Source organism: Nyctibius grandis, chromosome 15 (assembly GCF_013368605.1).
Source record: "Nyctibius grandis isolate bNycGra1 chromosome 15, bNycGra1.pri, whole genome shotgun sequence".
Classification (NCBI taxonomy): Eukaryota; Metazoa; Chordata; class Aves; order Nyctibiiformes; family Nyctibiidae; genus Nyctibius; species Nyctibius grandis.
In genome coordinates this window covers 6,224,835-6,244,427 of record NC_090672.1, presented here as the reverse complement: position 1 = coordinate 6,244,427, position 19,593 = coordinate 6,224,835, and the positions used below count along the sequence as shown (strand labels likewise).

At 44.9% G+C, this 19,593-nt stretch overlaps 2 protein-coding genes across 2 annotated transcripts in view; one reads left to right on the top strand and one right to left on the bottom strand.

The window, feature by feature from the left end:
- The window catches only part of RECQL5 (RecQ like helicase 5), a 39,413-nt gene that overhangs the window by 9,229 nt on the left and 10,591 nt on the right, over positions 1 to 19,593 (bottom strand). The gene's annotated exons all lie outside the window — the stretch shown is intronic.
- Positions 3,185 to 14,342, top strand: SMIM5 (small integral membrane protein 5). Its single transcript, XM_068413418.1, has 3 exons — positions 3,185 to 3,341; positions 11,385 to 11,537; positions 13,511 to 14,342. Exons 2-3 carry the CDS (start codon positions 11,411 to 11,413, stop codon positions 13,630 to 13,632), a joined length of 249 nt encoding a protein of 82 aa, XP_068269519.1. The 5' UTR covers positions 3,185 to 3,341; positions 11,385 to 11,410; the 3' UTR covers positions 13,633 to 14,342.

The following is a 19,593-nucleotide window of genomic DNA, read 5'->3' as shown; positions in this document are numbered from 1 at the left end:
CATTGGAGAGCTGCTAATTTTATCCTTTGTGGTTTGAAGGTGAAGAAATCTACATTTGAAGAAACAGGAATGTAAATTAAGTCACAGAAAGTCCAGACTGGGGTCACAAGGGAGCACCTTTCAGATCATACAGCCTGGGTCTCCATCTGCTAACACATGCTTCAGACCAGCAGCCAAAGTTTGGGTCGAGTCCTACATCCATGAAAACCAGTCCATTTGCTCATGCTCATACAGTATTGCACAACCAGTCCTACCAGCCTTAGCAAACTAGCCATGTGAAGATGATTAGATCCTTCCAGGAATCCTCAAAAGATTTCTGGCAGACATCAGTGCTTTTGGGTATGTAACGAAGAGTTTGGTGACAGAGATATGCTCATTAGCAACACAGGCAGGAAGTAATAATTTCTATTCTAGAACACTCCCTAATTTAAACCAGTGAAGACACTGATTTTGCTGGATACAGAAGAACCAGGTGGTTACTTTTTTCCTTTTTTTAAGAAAGTGGGCAGAACTTAGAGGAGCTTTTTAAAACTTGGGTTTCACAGCAGAGGTGGCCAGTTGTCTCTTAATCAAAATGCCGATACTAGATACACAGAAACACTTTCTTCACCAGGCATTTAGAGATCAAATCCTGCAGCCAAGCAGCAACAAAAGTTATTTTAGAAGATAATTATTTTGCTGCAAGGAAGAACAAAGTGGAGATTTTTCTTGTCTAACAAGGAGTGCCCTAGTTGGCTTACCAACTTCATCTGCAAAAAGTGGGTCACAGAGGGGAAAAGTAAGAGAGTGAGCACTTCATTTATTCTTATTATAAACCCTTTAAGGCATGTCTGAACTTGCCGGAGATCTAACAAATGCAGTTTGCTGCTTAACTCGTGTGCGTGTATGTGTCCAGCAGGAACATAACTGCGTGTCTACTAACGTGTGACAAACAAACCCTGCGAGGGTCTACAGTGGCAGCTGGCTCACTCATTCCCACGGCCTGGGAGGTTAATTTGCCAAGCAGAAGAGCGAGTGAAGCAGCAGGTCACAGACTACTGTCGCCACAGCAATGAACTGTGTGTGCTGAAGCGCGAAGGACCTGGCACCGCTCAGGTAAGGAGGGCTGCACCAGGGGGACGTGGCACTGCACGGTCTAGGGCACTGAAAGCCTAGAGAGGGCGACTACAAAGCTGGCTTTATATCCCCCTGCAGAGCTGCACTGACTCACTCTCGTCTTGCACTCAAAGAAAGAGCTCCTTTCACATGGTGGGGAAGGGTGGGGGGACCGGGTTGGGGGCAACACATTTGATCCCCTTGTCCTGCCTTTCCAAAAGAACTACTGGTGCTGCCTGTCCTGCCAGTGCAACGTGACTATAGAAATGTCAGCGAGCTGCAAGTCAGTTTTTTGTTTCCCCAAAAGAAAACAGGCAGGCATTCTCATTAGTCCCTGCCTCTTTCTTTCACACACACAGATCTGAACTAGAGTTAACCAAGGCATACAGCAATCCTCAAGCCCTCTCCTCACTCCTACAGCCTACTCACCAGGCTAATGCTGGGGAGGGACATTGACACGCACCTCTGTCCCTTAAGGCAAACAAGGGAGATGCCCCAAGGGAGGGCTTTGTTGAAAGCAGAGATCAGCTCTGAAGTCACCGGAATTTAGGGAGGTTCTAGTTTCTAACTCATCAGGCGTGTAAAGCCAAGCCCTTTCCATCCAGCCTCCTGTAACTGCCTGTACCTCCCTGCAGAATTACCCAAACTGGGGCCACAGCCCCACTTTAGCCAACGGTGCTCATGAGTTGGGTCATAACGGAAATTCAGTTGCAGAACTAAGACTGCAGGTCCTATAATTAGAGTCAAAAGGCCAAAGCAGAGTTACCAACAGGGATGCTGGGGGTAACCACTGGATTAATGCTTAACTGAACACAAGAAGTCCTGAAACACAGTTGGTTATGCATTGACATGTGGTGGGAGAACTTCCCAAGTCAGACGAGCACCTGACTAATGCCCATGAGATAGAGAGCCAATTTACATAAATTAATGGTAGTTTGTATTATTATACATGTCCTAAAATTATTTCATCTTTTAAATATGCAACTGTATTATTTACGTCTTCCACCAGGAGTATGTATGAGCTGACCACTGGCCTTCAAAATGTCTAAACAAAATCATTATTTCATTTGAGACATCCTACCCTGATTTGACATCCTGGGATAGGATGAGAAACAAATAACAATCAAGTTTATGAACATGTTTTTGTCTGTGGCAATACATTTCACGAACGTGCTAAACTGACCACACGCTGCCTACGCCGTGCCGCCTTTTGGTACTCCTTGCTTCAACACACCAGGTAAAACAGGAGCCTTGTTCCTGGGATTAGTGGAAACAAATGAACTGTCAGAGAAGCAGCAAAGTCACAGATCTGTAAGGAAGCTCAGCCTCTCCCAAAATATACCAGAAAAAAAGCATTCCCTCATATAAGCCAAAGAAGGGTACACAGCCTCATCAGAAGAGCTCCCCCAAAAAAACCTCTAGCAAGTCTTGGAATAAAGCCAAAAATCATATGAGGAAAAATTATCTACGTAGATGCCAGTTGCTGAACAAAAGCCATTTAACGAGCTTTACCAAATAGAGGAGCAAATCATGAACTTGATGAGGAATTATTTTACACCTGTCTGAAGGACTGTATCTTTTGTAATAGCAGCTGAACTTCAACAACCCTCTGAGACAAGACAGTGGGTGCCAGCTGGCCCCAGTATACAAGAAGCAAAACCCACAGCATCAAGAAAGAAAATGACTTGGCCAAGGGCACAGAGCATCAGCCCTGCTCCCCTGTCCCTGGCAGATCATGCTTGCACTGTCCTTGCCATTTCTTGCTCTGCCCCTTCAAAGAACACAAGAGAAAAGCTCCTTCCCCAGGGGGTTAGAAGGAAACTGGGCAGCATAAAGAAAAGTGCTTTAACACACCCCCAAACTATTGCAAGGAGAGAATCAATTCAAGTCCCACTCCAGAAAAAGCTGCAATTAAAAGGAAAAAAAAAAAGAAAAGCTCCTGCTCGGAGGAGATGCACAGAGGAAGCAGCAACAAGTGCTGGCACCCGGGGAGTTCGCACCAGCGCTTGGCTCAGCCCGGGTGGCTCCTCGCCCGCCCTCTCTGGCACACGTGTAACACGAAACTTCGGATCTCCGGGACAACCAGTAACAAAGAAAAAAGGCAGAGACAACAGCTGGCTGTCAGCAGCGGAGAGGAGCGGAGCGAGGAGCGAGACACAAGCCAGGGTGAGGGGAGAGATGACGTGAAAGTTGAAGAAGACGGAACGAAAAACAAGAGGAGCAGAAGAGTCCGCGGCGCGGCTGGGGTAAGGCTGAGCTCTTGCTGGTGTTCGGTCAACCGCAGCACCTTAACAATCGGCTAGTTAGCAAGTGGCTGCAGCTTTTGTAGTGCTCTGATGGTGAACTGCAGGATCAGCCATGGAGCAGAGCTTGCTAGCCTGAATTTGTTTGCAAGGGACACTCAGGAGCAAAGGTGGTGGAGAGAAAAGCTTTTAACAGGATCGCAGAGAGCTGCGCTGCAGCCGTGCTGCTAACAAAAGGATCCAGCCTGCAGCCTTGCGTTGCTTCGACAGTCAGAGCAGGGGTAAGCGACTTCTTTGCTGGTTAGAAAGGCTGTCTGCTCATTTTTCTGTTGCTGTTACGGTATGTGACCTTAGCTGATAAGCAAGTCTAGCACAGGGCATCCTCCACAGCAATGGCTTGATATATTAATACTTAGTGTGGACAAGAGAGCTGGTCTGCTCCTCGGTACGAGTAGCGTATGTGCCGTTGGCGAGTAGCTGCCAGCACAGGCAAGCACATGTGAAACCAAGTGGGTGCCAGCCACTGCATTTCTCCAGAGCTCCTCCCAGCTGGAGCTAAGTTTTATCCCCCAAATCCTGAAGAAAACAGAGAGCTTAGAAAACAAACCCTGGCTGGGGAACTAGCATACGGTGCAATTTAAGCATCTGTGTCCAATAGAAATAAACGGAAAGATTTTACACAGCTTCTAACAAGCATTTTTAAAAAGAATCCGCTGGTTTATCAGGCACAGATGCTGGTTTACTATTCAAAACAGCATGAGAAACCACTGCTTTTGAGAGAACACATACGTACACGTTACACGGTCTATGGTTTACAGTAACAAGACTGTCAGGTCTGAATGCAGCAAGAAGGGAAGGAAGAGGAGGAGGAACCCCCCAAATACATGAAATTACCCCCTGTAAGCCTTGGTTTTACACGGAGAGGTGTCTCACAACCTGTGCTCCCATCTCTGTTTGCTGCTGGGTGCGGGAAGAGGGGCTGGCAAGGAGACTGACCACATAAGCCCCCTTTTTCTGCCATCTGAAGCTGATCAGTCTGGAAGCTCTTGCAGCTCCTAGCACTGAGCTGGGACCCCTTGCCCCTTCCAGGAGGCACATGGGCAGTCAGCTGTTTACAAACAGGTAGGGAGTGAGGCAGAAAGCCAACTCTCACAGAGGGATGTCTTCCCGATCCTACACATGCCTGTAGGGAAGAATGTTAAGGATCAGGTATTTCCACTTCTCTCCATTCTCATTAACGTGGAAGGGAGGGCAGGTCTGTGTGACCTACGTGTTGTACAAACACCGAATTGGAACTGCCTGTGTGAGGAGATGTAGTAGTTAAGACCCACACGCCTTCAGTCTAGCCCTAGGTTCAAAGGGGATGGAGGAAGTTTCCACCCTGCTAATGAAGGGTCTCTGTAGGTTGTTTGTTGCAGTTAAAATGGTTTCCCAAATAAAGTACGTGAAAAACAAAGTTTAGGGGGGGAAAAAAGAGGAAGGAGGGAGGAGCGAGAGGAGAAGGGCAAGGGAGGGAGGGAGGGAGGGAAATACGCCAAGTTTTCCTCGCCAAAAGAAAATCTTCATGGGTTTGGCTGGGGGCTTGTCCAGCCACAGCCGTGTTGTACATATGCGGGGGGGGGAATAAGCAATATGAAACACATGTCTGGATAAAAGAAGCAGGACATGACTTGTGTTACAGCTGTCAGTGCACGGGCCTCAGCCTGACTGCAATGCAAAAGCGGTTATGGGAGCGGAGGTACAAAATAAACCAAGTCGGATAGAGCAGATCCCTTCTGTAACACAACCCCCTGACCCACACAGCCTGCAGTGGGCCGGCGAGCAGAGCTGTACGCTGGACAGCAGGGACTGGAAGAGACCTGGGTGAGGACAGCAGCACCCATCCCTCACCTCCACGCAGGCTCTCACCACTACCCCGCACAGCCACAGCTGATACGGTTCAAACCAGCTTCTTCTGAGCAAGCAGTGTTGTAACCTTCAGTTTTAAGTTCCTACACCCAAACGGCACCTTTACAAGGACTACACCAGCATATTTCAAAAAACTCAAAAATGCATGTAATTTCTGAGACCTGTAGGTCTGAGACCAGGCAAGGACAGGGCACAGAGGTGGCTGAAAGAAGATGGAGAAGGTGCTTCCACCACTCTCGGGGGCTCCAGCTGCCTTACCTCAAAGACCAAACTATTGATAGATCCGAGTATGTTTGTGAATTAACTTTCACAGGCACACAGCTAGCTCTCTGTCAGCTTCCTGGGAAACGGTTATTTTGCTAATATTAAAATAGACTTTCAGGCTAGATTCAAGCATCAGCAACCCTAAAAAAAGTTCTCTTGGAGAAGAGCTACAGGTTTATTTTTAAAATTGACCTTTTCCTTTCACTGGATGGTTCTGTGCTTTGGTTTCCCCACTTCTTAAAAATGGGACTAGGAGAGAGGAATTATCTCCTGGGGTTTTGTGGAGTTGTTTGTGGGACGGTCTGGAGAAAACCAGCGTGTTCTGTAGAGGTGTAGGGACTCTCAGATCAGTGCCCCAATGGGTACCTCAGCTACTGAAACTGCTGTGGCAGGGAATTCAGTGCCTTTTTATATTAATCTAATATTAGGTTGTAGGGGAGGGAAGGGACATTTACAGTGCTGCCTCAAAACCAAGCTCCAAATAGTGGGTGGTGGAGATGACAGGGTATTCCAGCCAAATGGCTACCCAGTCAGGGCAGCTTTATAATACGAAAGAATGTGTGGTCGCCTTTTCCAGACCAGCTGACAAGGTCAAAGCTTTTCTCCCATGACATTGAGCTGCAATTTACCAGTTTGGGTGTGTGCTGTTAAAAAACCTGAATTCTCTTGATACTGGAAACTATTTTAATCTGCTTGGGAATGAATTATAGGTCTGTCTGGCTCCGTTCACTCCTGTTTTAGAAAAAAAGGGCTTGGTCTGTGAACCATAGTTAACATTCACATGGCTGGTTAACTACAGTCATGGCAGCAAACATTGCATTAACAATGATGAGGGAAAACCATGCACTGATAATATGACTACTTTTCTATAGCTCTTTTCATCTCAGAAGTACACTAAAAACTTAAAACAATAAACAATCATACAGGAATTATTACATGTTCTGCCAAAATGCATCTAAACTGTAACAACACCTAGCAGCCCAGCACTGGTGTAGGACAGGAAGCATTGCAGACCTTATCCATACGAAATCAGAAGCACGTTTCAGGAACCAAGAACAAAGCTGGTAGGCTTAGGAACTGGTCAAGCCTGCATGTTCTTAAGAAAGTGGCCAAATACAGTCAGAGTTTATTTTAAAGTTTCAGACCAGAATAAAAAGCATCCCCTCCCCTTCAGCTGCTCAGCACTCTCCTTCCATGAGGGTGGGATTGCCTTCTAAGATTTCCCACCAAATAAGCTACCACAATCCATACAGGCTTCCCATCCCTATGTTGGCCCAATTTCAGCCAACTTACTGGACTTGTCTGAGTAAGAACAACACAAAGTATTTCTTCTTCACAGCCACAGTCTTGGGGAAAAGACAATGTTGCAATGAGAATGTTGCCCTGGCATTCTGCTTGCTTGGGCACATCAGGGAGGTCCTACTTTGTAAGGTCTCTGGAGCACTGCTGTTAAGGGCAATGAGCACAGCAGAGGACATCAAACTCACCCTCACTGGGACTTGCTGCATTAGGACTAGAGGCACTGGCAGCTTCGGGGCACCACCAACAGATTCCCCCCTCCAAAGCTTTGTCACCATTTTTAGATTACTGTAGCAACAATCCACGCAAGCAAAGATTCTCAGAGGGAGCACAGTAAAACCAGTGGATCGGGGTCATGTCAAGAGAAGTAAACCCTGTGGAGCATGGCTGCGTAAGGAGCAACCAAGAGCAGAAGCCATGCTTTCATCTACTTCCATCCTCAACGGGCTCAGTGCCTGAAGTGTAACAAGCAGTTAGCAAGCAAAGGCCGTTTTGTTTTTTAACTGCAACAAACCCAGGGACTTGCTGTCTTTCTGTGTAAAGATTTCAGAGTATTTTAGAGATGTGGATACACAACAATTAGCAAACAAACCTCTCATGGTTACATGTTCTGCCGCTTTGCAGAGATGAAGTCACCCAACAGAGGGACGGGATGACTTATCCAAAGTCACACAAGCAGTAAGCATCACTGGCAGGCCAGGCAGATTGCCTGCATTTACTAACTTCCAGTCCCGGGGCTAAACCACAAACTGAAATTCACGTTCTTTGCACTGAAATAGACTGCTCAAATGACATCAGGGTTATGACTAAACAAGTGTCTCATTCCTCAGCAGTAAATTTAAGATCCAGTCCCTACAGTTCAACTTTTCATGCACCTGTGTAGGCACACAGATAGGATACAGCTTTTCAGACCAAAAAAACACGATCAATTTACATCAGTTCCAAAATACTTACAGCAACTTGTCTCGCTTAAGGCAGACAGAGGGATGAGGGATGTGGGACCCCACCTTACATGGTCATCCCAAAGCTCTTTTTCTTGCTTGAAGCCTGGAAGCTACCACACACAGCCAGTTCACAGTACACAGAATCCCTGACCAAGGCTTTTCTCTTGAATGTCTAGATTGAGGCCTTTTAATGGCTTTATTCTCAAAAGGACTGAGCAGCCAACTTCTTTGAGTGCTTCAGCATGGCATAAGTCCATTAAAACCGTTCAGAAAGATAATTTCAGTGCTATTATGGCAATTTTCACAGCTTTATTCAGTGGGCACAGCAAGATGAATCTGCATTAAAAACAAGTATTAGCACTTTCTGGGAATCTAAATCTACAGAAGCCCTAAATGTAGGACATGCTGCTTTGGTTTTAAAGGATCATCTGATCCTCACAGCTGAGCAGCACACCTGCAGACATCAGGCATCCCCCTGCATTATTGCTGTGCTCTTTCTTTTCAAGCAACACTAACAACTCATGGCACATTCGGCCTTTTTTTTCTCAAAAACAAACCCAAATTAAAAGATTTGTTTTATTCCCTTCCCTGCCAGCCCTTGTAACATAGAGGAGGGCAGAAAGATTTGATGATCTAGTCCCACTGGCAACACTGGATAGACGAGTTATTTTTTAAAGAACAGCCAGAAGAGGAAACAGCTGAAACCACAAATTTCAGGCTGCCACCCCAGCAGGCACTTCCAAACTGCCTGTCACAAGACATCAGCATTGTGTTCACTTTCTTTTCTATGTGAGTTTCTCATCTTGCCTCTCTTCACCCTCTTGTCACTTCACATGATCTCTAGTTACAGCTATGGAGCAAAAGTTCATGACATTAGTCTGACAACGCGTTATGAAGACTACATTACTCTGTAGTCATTCAGCATTTCATTCGTAACGAGTTCCATCAGCTTTGTTGCCCTAACAGCCATGCCTTCCTCTGCTTGAACACAGTATAATAATAATAAAAAAAAGATTCTTACAGCTCCACTCTGAAATTTGTAAGTAATGCCCATCACTGTTGTGTTGTGCCTGAGGAAGATAAGGCAGATGCATAAGACAACTTGTTTAAGTCACACAGCACTAGCCTTACCCTTAAGCTAATCTCTAAGGTAAGATCTTGGTTCTGCTGAAATCAATTGGAAAAAAGATGACAATCAAAACTAGTCCTGACCAAAGACTGCACATCACAAGTAAAATGGAAAATACAAAAGTCCATAAATATAACTAGCTTTCTTGAGGGAGTTTTACTTTTTTCTTTAAGAAGTGATTTATTGTTCACCCTTTTGCTATACTCCACAAGCAGAAATCCCAAAGCAGCGAGGGTCCTTGGAAGCAGTGTGCAGTCAGAAGTGCAGTTGAGCTGAAAAACATTTGCTTCCTCATGGGTAGGTTGGAGACTGCACCACCAACATCGAACTTTGTCCCTGAAGAAGTTCAAACCAAGGTAAACAAGCAACATTCCTTGCAAGTTTTAGAATAAAAACTCCTTCACTTAGCTCCAGCTCAGGTACCATGGGGCAGAGGAATGTCCATTACTAAGCCGTCACGCTCTTATCATTTTAGGCTGGGCACTTTGCTAATCCACGTGGAGTTCTACAATCCTAATCAGTAATTTTAGACTGTATATCCAGACTTCAGAGGCCTAGCTCTTATACCTGCTGCTTCTGGTGCAGCCCAAAGCATGGTACGAAAGGTTACAAGCAGATTCCTTACTAGGAGAGCTTCTGGGCAGGCAGAAACACCCCAAAAGGGAACAAACATTTTCAGAATGTTAGAGCCAGAAATACCTTTTTTTTTTTTTTGGAAAAAGTTTTTCTTCTAGAGCCACGAGCAGAGAACACAAATCACTTCACCTCTGCCTGCACCGCCATCTCTTGGAATGGAAACAAAAGTGGAAACCTGCTGACAAAGGATAAAGCAGCCATTTCTGGAGCAGCTCACTTGGGGAACGGCAGTCATCCAGAAAGAACTATTTAACCCTAGTCTCAAAAGTGACCTTTTCAGGTCAAAAGGCCACAGCCATGCCTCCCTGCTAAGTTGCACAGAGGTGTTTCTGTAAATGTAGATTTTCCATCTACCCCCACCCCTAGGAAGCCAGCTGGTTCCGATTTTTATTCCTTATCTTGGATTTAAAAGAACAAAGGAAACCCTTTTTGAATTGCATAAACATACAAAATGTAATTTAACTTGGCACTGTAGTATTTAAGCCCAGCATGCAAAGAAACAGCCAAGGTCTCTCTGTCCTCAGTATGTTTAGAAACACTGAACTCCAAGCACCCATTTGTTTGAGTAACCAAACCAGATGTGCAGTAATGAACTAGCTGGCTTATTCTGGAAGAACTGTCTTGGTCACTTGGCTTTGTGTTATCACCAAGACTAGGATATTAAATCGCAATGTTCAAATCCCATAAACCAGTGTTGACTATAACAACACACACAAGCTGGTACATTCTGATATAACGATACCATAAAGAGTTATAATCCATCCGAGTGTTGACCTGTCCAAACACTTGTTTTAGGCAAGACTATGAATGTTTCTCAACAATATCCTATTCCGGTTACTGACTGAAGCAAAATTTGAACTTCCATAGCTCTCATGCAAGCTTGTTTGTTGCATTGCCTTCCAAAATTTTGCTCATGGGGCAAAAGAACAGCAAATATTGGTGGCAAAACTGAGGCACCTAACTTTGACTAGACTAATAATATTTTCAGTAACAATAGTTCCTGGTGATCATTCTTTCTGAGAATAAAGAAGGTGTAAGATTACTGAGCAGGGCAGGAGGGATTAGCTCCACAAGGGAGGTATCTCCCTGACAGATCCAGGGGCTTTTGCTTTGCTCATCACCAGCCGTGATGGGTGGACATCCACTGTTCCATTCACATATCGCTCCATTACAACAGACTGTGGCTTAAAAGAAAAAAAAGCTACATTTAACTTACCATATAAATCTTGCAGTCATCTGTAAGACCTTGAAAAGCATCCAGCTGTCCCCACTGAACACAGACTTTAGCTCTTAATATCACCATTCAGTAAAACTGGTTGATAAAACATTATTAATGGTGCTGTAGTGAGTTGTTGAAATAAGCACCTTAGTTTTTGAAGGGGCTTTCTGTAGCTTAAAGTGTAGGAACTCTTCAAAGGGATCTACTTTGTGTTACTCAGTAAAAAAACCTGAAAATTATGTTCCACTGGAGTTCAGCATTTGGAATTCAAGTCAAGTTAGAATTGCATTTCTAGGACAAGTTGGTACAACTGGAAAAAAATAATTGTTCTCATTGGGTGAAAGCCTAGGGCAGGCAGTGTCCAGTTCTAACTCTGTGCCTGCTGAAATAAGTGTCCTTTTAGAAGAAACACCGTTTTGCCTTTGCTCAACAGTGCAGCTGACAAAAGCACCCTCAAAGCCAGGTTTTGAAATTAAAATAGTGCCAGAACACGTAGACAATTAACAGTCCTCCACCTTAGCTACTGGGAACAAGGACTGAGACCAGATAAACTTGTTTTCCTTGTGATCACCAGCTCTATAAGAAGGCTGGCAGCTTCCTAGCATTAGTCAGTGAAAAGGTTTATTCTCTGTTTGGTTCTTCTACAGCATAAAGCCTGGAGCGGTGAGCCAGCATGTCTTCTGAAGGCTTTCTGAAGGAAGTGCAAACCATTGGCGAGAAGTTTCTCCTTAAGCTCCAAAAACTGCCCAAGGCTGACCCGGTGGAGATTGTGTCCTTTTGTGTGGTTCTTCTGTTTATCGGTGAGTTTATCGGTAGAGGCAAAAGGGTGTCAGAATGTCTCATCTCTTCTATGGGGGCACCTTGCTCCACAGTCTTTGTTGGTGGGTTGGTGTTGGCAGTTGTTTTCCAGGCTGTGCTCTGTGGCCCAGTTTAATTTCTAGGTATTTTTTTAATACTCAGTGTGTGTCTCTACATGCATGCAGAGCATGATAGGCAACAGTATAGCTTTCCTCAAAGCTCTCATATTTAAGTGTTAGTTTAAACAGCAGTATTTTAACCAACCCAGAGCTGCTGCAATGTTTTGATGCATAGGAGATTGTTTATGATAAATGGTATTATGGCATCTCACTGCCACGAAGACACTGCAAGTCTGAGACTCTTGAGTGTCACAGAATCATAGAATGGTTTCGGTTGGAAGGGACCTTAAAGATCATCTACTTCCAGCTCCCTATGCTTAGTTCAGTGGCAGCCAGTATGCTTCAGATAAGCCTATTTATTCTCCTCTGGTAATGGCAAGATCCCTCCTGCTGCTCCATGTGGGGATGGCATGGAAGGAATAATAAAGAGCTGCTTGATCAAGGGGGATCAAGTTTGTTTAGAAAATAGGAAAACAAGCAGGAAGGAAGGTAGGCCCTCCCCCTCAAAGAGGTACACTTTGCTCCCAGCCAAAAGGAAGGGTGTGTATCCAGCCTGGACACTCCTCCCTGGGCTGGAATTCAGAAAGACACACCTGCTGCTTTATTTTTTTCATACCTACAGCTGGTTCCCCACAGGTCTGGTAACCTGGGAGCTCAGCTCCAGACTTTAAAGGAACACATGCACACACACGTGCATGTTCACGCACTCTTACGTGTTTTGCAGGATTAAACACGTCATCCTTTTCTATTGAAGATAAACTAACATATCCCTTCCAACACCAACCATTATGTCTAGTTTAGAATAACAATGTTAGCCTACTGCTTTGCGAAACAAAACCCCGTGTCTGAAGTATCTCTGGGGCCCCCATCATAAGAAGGACATGGACCTGTTGGAGCGAGTCCAGAGGAGGCCACGAAGATGATCAGAGGGCTGGAGCACCTCTGCTATGAAGACAGGCTGACAGAGTTGGGGCTGTTCAGCCTGGAGAAGAGAAGGCTCTGGGGAGACCTTCTAGCAGCCTTCCAGTACCTGAAGGGGCTACAGGAAAGCTGGAGAGGGACTTTTTACAAGGGCATGGAGTGATAGGACGAGAATAACGGTTTTAAACTGAAAGAGGGGAGATTGAGATTAGATATTAGGAAGAAATTCTTTCCTGTGAGGGTGGTGAGACCCTGGCCCAGGTTGCCCAGAGAAGTTGTGGCTGCCCCCTCCCTGGCAGTGTTCAAGGGCAGGTTGGATGGGGCTTGGAGCAACCTGGTCTAGTGGAAGGTGTCCCTGCCCATGGCACAGAGGATGGAACTAGATGATCTTTAAGGTCCCTTCCAACCCAAACCACTCTATGATTTTCTCAAGCTAAATACAGAAGAAAGAATAAAGCCAATTCAGTCATGAATATCTATCCTTATTAAAGGGTTCACTGTATGCACTCTTCAGAAATGCACCTGCCAGTTTGACTAACCAAGTTCTCTCGAGCTGCTTCTGACACTAATATGGGGAGAGCTGGATCTCCATCCTTTCCAGGCACACAGCTCTACTTAGTTTCTGCATGTCATCTCCAAAACAAGAGCCCATTAGGCAGGTAAAGATATGCCCCCACATGGTTTGGTACATAGCTCTTAAGATCATGAAATATCCGGTAATGATTGTCCAGATTAAATGGATAACTAATACAAGGGAGCAGGAACTTAGGAGGAGGGAGGTGGGGATACAGGAGGGGGGGCGGGGGGGGGAAAACTGGCAAGAAACCAGGCTTTGTTCATTCTGCTGCTCACCAAGCAACTTGGAGGAGACATAGGGTTACTCTCCAGTGATTGCTCCTAGGTCATGAAGCAATATCCTCTGCTTCTCTTTCCAGTTACTGTTCTGGTGCTCATGATCATTGCCTGCGGCTGCTGCTGCTATAGCTGCTGTAGCTGCGACGGACGTCCTGACCACAGACGTAGGAAGATCCAAGTCCGTCCAGTTGCTCGTTCATGAAGTGCAACAAGGGGTGACACAACCTACTATCAAGGACATGCATGGACATCATGATTCAGTCCTATGGGAATGACTTTCTGCACTAGCGCACTGAAAATGGCAATAACAATATTAATTGAAGTGACTCAGTGGACCAGAAATCACAGCATGGAATTCCTTCCTTCTGTGACAGCCACTGCCGGGCTCTGTGGCATGACCAGAAAGGTAATGCTACTTTACCATCACTGTCTCCCTCTTTTGGGGTGGGGGTGCGTGGACATGTGCTGCTGAGAAAATGGACACGCTTTCCCAGTGACAGCCCTGCAGCTGGGCCAGCCAAGGATTCCCTTTGTGAGCGTGGAGCCACGGACCAAAGCAGAGAACACGTACGCTGCCACATGCTAGGCAGCACCTACTCTCTTCACAAGTGGTTAATCCAGAAGGATGATGCTGGGTGCTAGAAAAACCCAATGACATCACTGGGAGGTCAATGCCCAGTACATCTTGGATCAAGCCCAAACCTGCTCTCTTAAAAGCCACGTGCAACAGACACATTCAGTTGATACGTCTGCTGAAAACAAATGGTGGACTTTCTGATCCAGACATGCCAGCTGAGGCTCTGAGTACAGCTGGCAACAAATGCTCCCTGCTTTATTTAATTGGTGTTACAATGATGTGAAGTTACCAAAGAGAAAAATCAGATCATGTGCAATACCCTTTGTAAACAGAAAGATGAAGGCAAAAGGGAAAAATTCACCAATGCTACAGTTTAGTTTGGTCATTCTGCTGGTAAACACGCTTCCTCCCCTGCCCGCCACGTGGTAGTGACTTCTGCCCTTCTGCATATTGCAGGTGAATGGTCCTTACAGAGCGTAGGAGCTACCCGAGATGAAAAAATCCCTGTCCTTACTTGAGGGACCTGTATGCCTGACTCCCTGCACTGGGTGCAGTTTATTTTAGTGGACATAAACATTATGCCTAAGGTATGATTATTAGCATTTCAGAGGAGTGACATTCAGTACGGTAACCGTCACTTCAGGGTACACACGCAGCAGCTGACAGCAGGCAGTGTCACAAAGCAGAGCCAAGAAGGGGCTGTACGGCTGAAGTTAACCAGTGCAAATAAATCCCTTTTCCATGCTGCAGCCACTGCGTACGTTTGCTTTACACTTCGGTGAACTTCAGAAAGGGATTTATGTAAGTTCCAGGCTATGGCACAGGCCAGACTTTCATAACAGGGACAGCCAAACGGAAGACCATCATACTGCACCTAACACTGGAAGGCACTGGTCTTTCTTTCAGCCCCAAATGTGAAACCAACCACCCTTATGAGAAGGTATAAAAAGTTACACGCATATAGGTAAGTCATCTTCTACCCTTGTATTCCAACTGCTAAGTGTAGAGGAGTTAAAGGGATTACACACATACATACCAGAGCCAACGCCTAGCTAGGGAGAAAAGAATCATCCAGTTTAAGTGGGCTTTAAAATATTCTTCACACTTCAGAAGGAACAAAAAAAGAAAGCTTTGTAAAGAATCCTCTTTTCTATGATGCCTGCACCCAAATTAGTAAAGAGAACGTTACATCAGTAGCTTCTCATGTATTTCATGCACTTTAATTTTTTCAAAGAAACTAAATTTAGGTACTTTGCATTTTTGAACTGCTGCACGTTGGAATATATCTGCAGCCGGTGACACAGAGAATAGTCTAAAAATTAAGAAAAAAAAATTCCTCAAACTGCCAATGTTACTTTTAAATTAATAAAAACTTCCCAGCAGAAGATGAGGATGTTCCTTAGAAAGTAAATATTTGAGCCCCAACTTGACAACTGCCAGCAGAAGACTGCACTAGTACGAGATACGGCAGGCACAGTTACACTAAGACTAACAAAGCGCTGGCCTTTATTACGCTGTCCCGAAGCTTTCACTCCCAACCAGTACGTCAGGGTAGGATAAGCTCAAGCGTGGCATCAATTTACTCTAATGGACATTCAGAGATGCGTCACACTAACCTCTCTGTCAGATAAGTCTTTGCTCATTTCACTTACAAACAAGTGGGATCAAGGTGATGTAGGAAGTCTCAGAACCTCTTTTGCAGGGGATAAACCCAACAGATGTTTCTGTATCTAAGATAAGTCACGAGAGCTGTGAAAGAACAGAGCTTAATTTCTTTCCTAGCCTGTGCTAGACGGTGCCAGCTACAGGAATTAACAGAATCCCATTGAGAAATGTTTCAGCAGCATGGAGCCAGTCTGTGCTAACAGGCAGGAGGAAGCGCAGCGGGCTGGAAACATACCAACGACTGACGGGTTGCTGTCACTAGGAACAAGCTGCCAGGCCTTATCTGGACAGAAAAAGCTACAAATAAGTGTTTCCCAGTGGTGTTACAAGTTAAACCACTGACAGATACCAGGCAGGGGGACAAGTGAAATGGCTCCTGTCTTATCTCTGCCACTGTAAGTTCCTGAATTAGAAGCAGAGAATAAACACAGCACTGTAAAAAAAAAAAAAAAAAAAAAAAAAAAGAGAGAGAAGGAGAGAAAATTAAGCAATTCTCTAAAGAATTCAGGTGGCTTTCTGGAGCAGAGGAGCAGCCACCACATAAAGGAGGGGTTCCTGGACCAATTTCTACATACTTGCCTGGACCTCACAGGCCTAATGATCTGCTTTGTACCATTGTACTCAGCTGGACTATTCCTATACTTGGTATTTAGATATGCCAATTGCTTGCCTGGCCTGGGTGGGGTCTGCTGCCTTCTTGTATAGAACAGGTCAGGCTGGCCTGAAAGATGCCCAGCAAATCCACAGTTTACTGCAGCTCTTCAGTTTCTGTTAACTAGAAACATGACAGTCTCTGGGTCCCTGCTCACCACTCACACAAGCTTTTATGGTTTTGGCTTCAATCATTACCCAGTAAAAGGGACCTGGAATGCCCTGAGCACTAGTGAGGATGGATCCTCTCTTTCAAAAGCAGAGGGAGATTCAGAAGAGCACAGACTATGGCGAGACTGGTTCAAACACAGCAACTGCTGGACGTGTTGTGAAAGCCTGAGGGAGCCTAGAAGGAACTGCAAGGGAATACAGTTATTTCAGTCCGGATGATACAAGTGTTGAAATAGTTTATGTCCCTGAGGAACCTAAGAGTGAGGGCAGCCTCTCCAGCAGAAGTGGCTGAAGTTTTACTGACAACTTAATGGAATAGCTTCTATTCTGTAACATCATCCCTCTGGTTTCAAAGTGGTATTGTTTGGCTTGTGAAAAACAAGTTTCCTTTTACGCACACGCAGCCTCACACATCACACTTTGCTCCCTCTCCCCTCCCACCTCTCTCCAGCATCATCCCTCTCGTCTTCTGCAGTTAGGAAAGCAACAGGGACTCAGTTTTACTGCAACTAACAGCCGTGCAAGGCTCTGTAAGGAGTTTATGCACCTAAACTATCTCAGTGAAGTTTGGACTGGAGGGCAGTCTTGTTCACAGTCTCATTTTAGACATGGCAGTCTCCTAACAGAGCTTACAACACAGATCCAGGAAACAAAGCCCTCTTCTCTCTACCACAATCTGCAGCCTTCCCCAGTCAGAGGACACAGTGCGCCTTTACAGGCACTGGAACAGGTGCATGAGTGGATAAAGCCATGGAGAGGGAGACATGTCCAAGAAACAGCTGAACTAGGTCTTTTTACCTAGGCTCAAGGCCTTTGATTAGATTAGCCACACCTTTGCAGGAAAGTCAGCTGTTAATCATTTACTGCAGGACAAAAAGGCAACTCCCATGCTAGCCCTACAAGTCTCCAGGTGCAGGAAGGGGGTCCCTCACCACAGACCAACATCTCTTGGAGTGGGTGCAGAGGAGGCACCAGAAGAAACACCTACTACAAACACAACAGCTTCAGGTATTTATGAAATCACATACAGCTCTCCGATTTCAGCAGATTAACCGTGGTTAGCAAAAGAGACAGGAACTTTCTAGGGTGTACAGTCACACAGGGTTTCTGCCTTTGGGTCTATAGAACTAGTATTTAGGCTGCCTCCTTTTTAAAGGCAATGGATGCTAGACAGAACAGCTGTCATGTCCTGTATGCCTGTTGGTTAGAGACTGGGCATAGTGATCTATCATCATTCCAGAAAACAAAGCATGAACTGACTATATTTGGCTGCTGAGAAAGAAAAAGACTTCAGCTAAATGAAGTGTAAGCTTGTGCTTTGAGTCAAATGTGACTTGCTGGGGATGAAACACACTTTATACCACTAATCCTCTTCCTCACAATATGAAGGATACAGACATAAGGGGCAGCAAGTCAAACAGATTTTCAAAAATAACTAAGATCTCTTCCTGTATTATGTCTGCACAGTCATATTTGAGAGAAAGTGTGAGAAATAATCCATCCTCTCCCTTGAGAAGCTTTAGTAAAACCACAAGATGCTCGCAAAGAGATGCTGGATATTCTTTAGAAAGCTGATGGCCAAGTCATTATGCAAAGTATCAGTAAAAGAGCAAGTGTGTAGAACCCACTGAGATCCCAGTTTAAATTATTGCTGGATCTAAGTATGTCATAGGAGGAAAAGTTATGCTTCTATTGCAGAGTACCAGAAAGTGTTACTAAAGCAAACTCTAACAGGAGACATAACCAGACTATTCTAAGCCCTATGGGAGCAACAAGTTGTACATGAAGATCTTTGCTTATTGTTGGTGGGGTTTTTTGTTTGTTTGTTTGTTTTTAAATAAGTGTTCATTTAATCTCCAGTGTATTCTCAGAGTTGAAGTGCCCAACTCCTTTTTAGAGATCTTTCTAATGGTATCAAGCAAGTTCTCCCATTGGATACTTGTCTTTCATGTACAGGCTGTACAGCTGACAGAGTGGACATGCTGGGAGAGACACTATATTATATATTAAATATAAAATTTAAAATATTGTTAAACAATGATAAAAATAAGTCTCAGTTGCTAAAACCTTGTAAAGCCAGAAGCTTCCCTCTTTATGTCTCTCTAGATCTGATTGTGAAACTGGTCTCAGCTATCTTTCTTCTGGTTTATGCTCCTATTTCTGTGAAGGGTGACTTTTCCTTTGGAAAAGGGATGCCTGCAGGCACAGAAAACTTGCATGCCTATACTGGTTTTGGGACTGTGGCTCAGAGCATAGAGAGGATACACCAACATCTGATATTGTTCTTGTCTGCCTCCACAGCAGGCTGGAAGCCGGCATGTCATCAATACAAGAGGCATCCTCAGTTCTGGAAGACCTAAAAAGACTAATTGGAACAAGTGACTGGGCTCTTGGAGGGCTAGTGGTGATTGGCACCTTCTGTCTTGTTTTTGTTGCTCTGCTCTTATTTGCTGCCATCTTTGGGTACTGCTCATCTCCAAGGCACAAACAGAGTGGTGCATAAACAGCAGAGCTGAGACGCAGGACTTGGAGCCCTGCAGCTGAACAAGAATCAGCCCAGCTACAACCTGATTGTGTTGCTCATAGAAAGCTTTCTCATCTTCTCTCCCTGGGTGGTTATTTCTCCCCATGCAACTTTCCTGCATCAAGAGCAATGCACCAACGCCAGCAAGTTGTTCTGCAAGTCCACAGCAAACTCAATACATAAGGCTATCTGTATTCAGGAACTGCATGACTAGCCAAATACCAAAGTCAACTCATCTCTGCCTGATTTTCATCTTTCAAGCAAAACCACTGGTTAGAGGTGGCAAATGGTCAGCCACCACCTAAAACTGATAAAGATATCTTTCACTGCTGCTGTTACACGTTTGGGTTTTTTTTTTTTTTTCCATCTTGCAAATGGGCAACAGGAAACTGACAAGCAAAAGCTTTGTCTAAACCCACTCTCTAAAAGCAGCTTATACCATTGTTCTCCTGTCATGCTGGGACAGTAGCCTAAATATACTATGCAAAAACTTGCTTGCCACTATACAAGTCTGTCTTTATTTGTTCTCATTTAACCTTGCAAGGTTAAATAGTTTCAGGTTTGCTTTCACTGTT

Bases quoted from the DNA above. Each gene is read 5' to 3' on its own strand.
- SMIM5 (XM_068413418.1), top strand. From the start codon at position 11,411: ATGTCTTCTGAAGGCTTTCTGAAGGAAGTGCAAACCATTGGCGAGAAG. The intron at 11,538-13,510 runs GTGAGTTTATCG...TTCTCTTTCCAG, and splicing joins TGTGGTTCTTCTGTTTATCG to TTACTGTTCTGGTGCTCATG.